Below are 5,949 nucleotides of genomic sequence, written 5' to 3' on the forward strand. Positions count from 1 at the left end.
TAGCCGGGGAAGGGAGGCCCCGATCAGCCCTGATTGCTGGCCAGGCCCAGGAACCCTACCCATGCACGAATTTCATGCACCGGGCCTCTAGTAGTCAGTCAATAATATTGTATAGGCTAATTGGGGTGATCAATCTGCAAGCTATATGAATATCATGCACCTGAAACTAATATTGTATATTAATTGTAATTGAAAAATGGTTTAATAGAAAAAAGTTCAGAAGACTTTGCAAGGCAAATAGAGTTGTTCAAGGAAATTGCATTTAGGGCCTGGGGTCTAAAGGAACCTGTTAACACTGTTCCCATGGCTGTGAGGCCCTGCTCCCACACCCTCGCCTCTCTGACCCCATGACCACTAGAAAAACATCATCAATAGAGACTAACTGAATTCAGAATTACTAAAACACATGGACAGTAAAATGTATAAGGCAAAGAAAATACAGCCCTGGCAGTGTGGCTCGGTTGAGTGTTGTCCCATGTACCAAAAGGTTGCTAGTTCCATTCCCAGTCAGGGCACATGCCCAGGCTGTGGGTTTGACCTTGGTCAGGGTGTGTACAGAAGAAAGCTGATTGATGTTTCTCTCTCACATCAATGTTTCTCTATCTCTCTCTCCCTCTTCCTTCCTCTCTCTCTCTCTCTCAAATCCATAAAAACATATTTTAAAAAATACATACAATAGTGGATATAATACACATAACAAAGGTGGACCCCATGCCAATGACATGTGAACAGGCCTCCTGATGTGTTCTTGTATCCTGGACTCGGTCCTTTTCCAAACACCACGGCCCCCAAGCTGACTGGGCTATCCCTCTTTAGGGCTGTGCCCGGAGGTGGAGGCCCACTTTCCTGTCACTTTGCATGAAAGCTGGCAACGATCCTTTTCTGCAACTTCCTGAGAACCCCACCACGACTTCTGGCTAGGAAAGCAGCCCAGAGAGCCAGTGGAGCTGTCAGGCAAGGAGGGAAGGAGGGTGGAGGAGAGGCCTGGGCGGGGCGACAAGGACAGGAGAAGGTGACAGGAGATGGCTGGGCTACACCCTTAGGTTCACAGCTAAACAAGACTCCAGGACAAACTGTAAAAATTATACTAGTACTTATCGTCTGTACATATATAGGTGCTCTAAACAGATGTAAGTTTGAATGCAATCCAAACTTCAAACTTCATTCAAACACACATTTAAAGTTAAAAAATTACATGTTACATTAACAATTCATTGGAGAAAAAATTAAAATGAAACTTTCAGTGAGGTTTCAGACTCAATCTCCATGATTTCTAACTAGTGAAGATCATAGTCACATGAACTTTGAGATGTTCTAAATCAGATTTTCTAAAAGTGTTTAAAGCTTTCCTTGTCTTGACTGGTTAGTAAGTATGATCCAGCGATTTTCAACTGGTGAGCCGCAAGAATTTTGAAAACATGCAACACCTATTTTATTTAGTCAGGGGCACTGACCTCTCTTCCTTTAGATTGTCAAATAAAAAATGACAACAGCCAACACAACAATAGCCACCTGGTGAGAATGAATCAAAATTATACCTATATTTTTTTGTCAGATCAGCAAAAAATATATTTTTGGTGTGCTACAGAACTTTAGTAATTGAAAAAGGTTGAAAATCACTGGTATCTATAATAATAAAAGGGTAATATGCTAATTAGACTGGACGTCTTCCAGACGTCATTCCGAATGTCCTTCCTGACGAAGCTGGGGCCAAAGGGAAGACAGCCTGGGTCCTGGATGCCTGCCAGTAGCCAGAGGAGGGAAGCCAGTGCCAGCAGCCAGGGGAAAGAAGGCCTACTCTTGCACAAATTTTTGTGCATCGGGCCTCTAGTAATCTCATAAATTTCAAATAACCCTGTTGGGGCTACTGACAGTGGGAGAGGTTGTTGGGGGTTGGGGATGGAGGACAAGGTGTATATTGGAAATTTCTGTACCTTCTGTTCAATTTTGCTGTGAACCTAATGAAGTTCATGTTAATAAGAATTTGCCTTGTTCTAAAACAGGTTTTTTAAGAATGTTTAGAGCTTTCCTTATCTTGACTGGTTAGTGAGTATGATCCTGCTCTAAAAGTTGTTTATTAAAACTTTAAAAACAGCCCTAACCAGTTTTGCTCAGCGGATAGAGCGTCGGCCTGCGGACTGAAGGGTCCCAGGTTCGATTCCAGTCAAGGGCATGTACCTTGGTTGCGGGCTCATACCCAGTAGGGAGTGTGCAGGAGGCAGCTGATTGATGTTTCTTTCTCATCGATGTTTCTAACTCTCTATCCCTCTCCCTTCCTCTCTGTAAAAAATCAGTAAGAGATGGGCCAGGCATGCCCTGGAGCCCTCTCACGATCCCTCCCTGGCTGGCCAACATCCTGTGTCCCTCCCCAGCCCCGACCGTGCACTGGTGGGGTTCCTTGGCCTGGCCTGCACCCTCTCACAATCCGGGACCCCTCGGGGGATGTCAGAGAGCCGGTTTCAGCCTGATCCCGCAGGCCAGGCCGAGGGACCCCACTGGTGCACAAATTTGTGCACTGGGCCTCTAGTACCTAATAAAAACACCTGTTACACTCTTATTGTTATTTTAAGTTGTTATTGGCTTTACTCCGGTTAAGGGTGTCAGTTATTACTTACTCTCAGCTTTCGGCTCTGCTTCCGAACCAGCTTGCCATGCTGGATGAAATGAACAGGGCACTGGTTCATGGCATTATCTGCTTTATGGCGAAGCCAGTCTTCATAGCCCTGAAAAAAAAAGAGAGAAAATTCCATGTGACAAGTGAGAGAAACGTGGAGGATCTCTCAGCTCCGGGCCAATCCTTTTGGATTTCGTTGTGATGGGCCATGACATGAGTACGGTACAGCCAGCCTTGGCCCATTGCACAAGTGAGGTGGTCAGGAGCCCTGGGGCCCTCACGCTCCCAGTTGTGTCCATGAGAAGGACAAATGTGGCCTCAGAACCACCAGAAATCACCTTTTATTTTCCTTGACCTCACATCCAACACACCCATTGGCAAATCCTGGCATTTCCCCCTCAAATGAATCCTAAATCTTCCACTTCTTCACGTCCTCTGGCCATCGTGCTGGTCAAGGTCCCAGCCTTCTTGGAGGTCCCAGAAGGGCCCTCCCAAAATGAACAGGGAGATGACTGGCCCTGTCACTGCTGGGAGCCCCAGCTCTACACCATCTAATGGGTTTTTCCCAAACTTTCTCCCATCTTGACATGTGTGGAATGGCCATTCTCGAGTCCCCTGTGGTGACACACCAGATGGCTCAAGCCAGGGCCATGGTTTGGGGCCCCAGAGGGGCCAGGGCCTGCTCACGGCCTGAGGTCTAGGGCAGAGTCTTCTGGTTCCCCTTCTACTGCACTCGCCTGGTTCCTAGTCCAAGTGTATGTATCAGAGAAGCCCACGCCACTGACACTGTGATGCCCTAGAGTGCACAGGTGGGCTTATGTGTATTCATGCATGTGCATGTGTGTGTGTGCACAGGTGCACGTTCACATGGCTTCTTGGTGTCTGTCTCCCTCACTGGAATGTCTTTTGTTCAGCAATATCAGCTCTAGGGCCTACAAAAAGACTCACTACATGAAAGCAGCTCAATCAATATCTGTAGAATAAATGAATATGTATAATACATAAAATTAGAAAAGAAAAATATTTTTAACCATATGCCTGGATCATGCTACACCCAGGGTCTTCTGCCTGATTTGCTACTCTCCACTCTGCCACTCAGGGCAGGAGAATGCATTTTTTAAAACAAAATCAAGACAAATAAAAGGATAAAAATAACTTCCCCAAATTGGTTTTTACCGTTTATATTACAAAAGTATTATGCGGTTTGAGGACAAAAATAAGAAATACGTACATAAATCACTCCTCCAAAAAAATAAACTAAAAATGTCCTATTCCTATCACTCCACAAAAACTATTAATACATAAATTATTACTACATCAATATAATTATATAGAAATACTAGAGGCCCAATGCATGAAATTCATGCAAGGGGCTCAGCCCTCGCAGCAGTGGCGGCTGCCTTAGCCCTCGCAGCCCCACCTTCGTCCAGCTGTCTGGTCTAATTAGCATATTACGCTTTTATTATTATACATAATTCTAGCCTAAGGGCGCACAGTTTTTTAAAATTAGAATTACACTGCACTTATTATACTACTTTGTACCCTCGATATATCATGGGCATTTTCCCATGGCAACCTGAATTATAATTATACATATAATTCTGATAAGCATCTTTACAATTGTATTTTTGTGCATATCCATTACATTATATATTCTTAGTACAGATTCTTAAAAAGAAAATGTCTGAGTCAAAAGACAAATAAGACTTTTGGGCTTTTAATCTGAACTGAACAAAAGTCCTCAAGAAACTTGGCACCAATTATATTTCCAAGACCTGAACTTAAATATTCTACCTTGAAGAGGCTGTGTCAGCATACCCACGCACATATGCATTTTATTGATTGTAACAAACATTGGAAGCTACTAATACCAGCTATTCCTATGTCAACTCAGACACCAGCACAAGCATTGACAAAGCAGCCTGACCTAATTCTCCTAACTAACAACTCTGCTGAATTCTTTTATTCTTAAATAGGCACAAATTCAAATTCTTTCCCCAGCCGAAGAAAACACACACTTTCCAACCAAGAGTTTGGTGTTTTCTGGATTAACATGCCTTCTGAGTTGGGTTTCACTGAATGTGGAAAGTGTGTTTAAGGATGATGAATTACTTCTTCTCTGTACTATTTCCCAGCACATGAAAGGGAAACCAGGCACCCAAAGAGCTGTCTACATCTCCAGATGTGGCTACACATCTGTACCCATGAGCTGTCATGTGGTGGAAATTCTCTGGAACTAGATAGTGGTGATGGTTGCCACACTGGCTAAATGGATAATGGAAATAACTGAGATGCATTTTTTTTACTGTTAGTCACTGGCTTTATTCATCAGGACCAGAAAGAACAATTCGATCCACACTGAGTGAGTCGGGAGTTAGCATGCTCGAGTATAAAGCCACACCCGACTTTCTGTAGGGAGCAGATGTTTGCAGTTAAGACCATCAAGAAAACAGCCACGTTAAGCAATCATCTAAAATCAGACACCATCCCTGGCTGATTCAGTGTGAAACTATAGTTTCTTCCTAAAACTCAAAGGGCACCAAATTAGCAATTAAGTTATAGAATCTCTCTCCTACACAAGCATCAATCTGAAACAGTTATAAAAACACATTTTTAAAACGTAGTTAAGCTTTTCTATGAACTAGCTAAATTAAACCGTATTACTATGGATAACAGGCGACAGCACACAACAAAGATAACGACCTTCTCCCTCTGCCTGTGAAGTCTTACCTGTTTTATAGCAGTGACAGTGATGACAAAGAACAGTGGCAGTCCACTCGTTACTGGACTTGTGGGTGTATCAATAATCAACTGCAAGTAAAAGAGAATTGTAGAGCCCTTGTCAGAAACACACATCGGTGACTTTAAACAGACTGGCTGGCTCTCTCACATGGCCACCCGACATTTGCTTTTACTTATTTTAAATTGCTTTATGGTTACCCAACTTCCTCCCACCACTAGACCTAAGTTAGAAAAAGAAGCAATTCATCCTATTTTACTATAAAACTGAGGGCAATTCTTTTTAACTAAGGGAAATGCTTAAGAAAACCATGTTAGCGGTGGCAAAGACACAGTCTGATACCAGTGTACATTTTATGTTAATTTACTACTCTGCTTCTGGCGCCACACTTTAATTATGTTATATGGATAACTTAATGTGGGGGAAATTTTAAAAGTCCTTCAATTGTATTTTGCATACTAGTAATTGAGAAAAACTGGATTGCTGTTTTAAAACACATCTGACGATTCGTTTCCTAATTCATAGCTCATTGTGATTTTCACAGTCCTTTCTCCCAGCTCTACCCCCTCCCCCAGCCGCCCCCTAGCAGCCCTCC

At 43.2% G+C, this 5,949-nt stretch overlaps 1 protein-coding gene across 1 annotated transcript in view; it reads right to left on the bottom strand.

The window, feature by feature from the left end:
* ATP11A (ATPase, class VI, type 11A) overlaps positions 1-5,949 on the bottom strand; it is an 88,242-nt gene that overhangs the window by 56,273 nt on the left and 26,020 nt on the right. Inside the window, exons 4-5 of the mRNA XM_006770679.2 lie at positions 5,345-5,425; positions 2,616-2,723 (exon numbers count right to left, since the gene is read on the bottom strand). Coding sequence (XP_006770742.1) covers positions 2,616-2,723; positions 5,345-5,425 — 189 coding nt within the window. The remainder of the gene's footprint in view (positions 1-2,615; positions 2,724-5,344; positions 5,426-5,949) is intronic.

Source organism: Myotis davidii, unplaced genomic scaffold (genome assembly GCF_000327345.1).
Source record: "Myotis davidii unplaced genomic scaffold, ASM32734v1 scaffold242, whole genome shotgun sequence".
NCBI lineage: Eukaryota > Metazoa > Chordata > Mammalia > Chiroptera > Vespertilionidae > Myotis > Myotis davidii.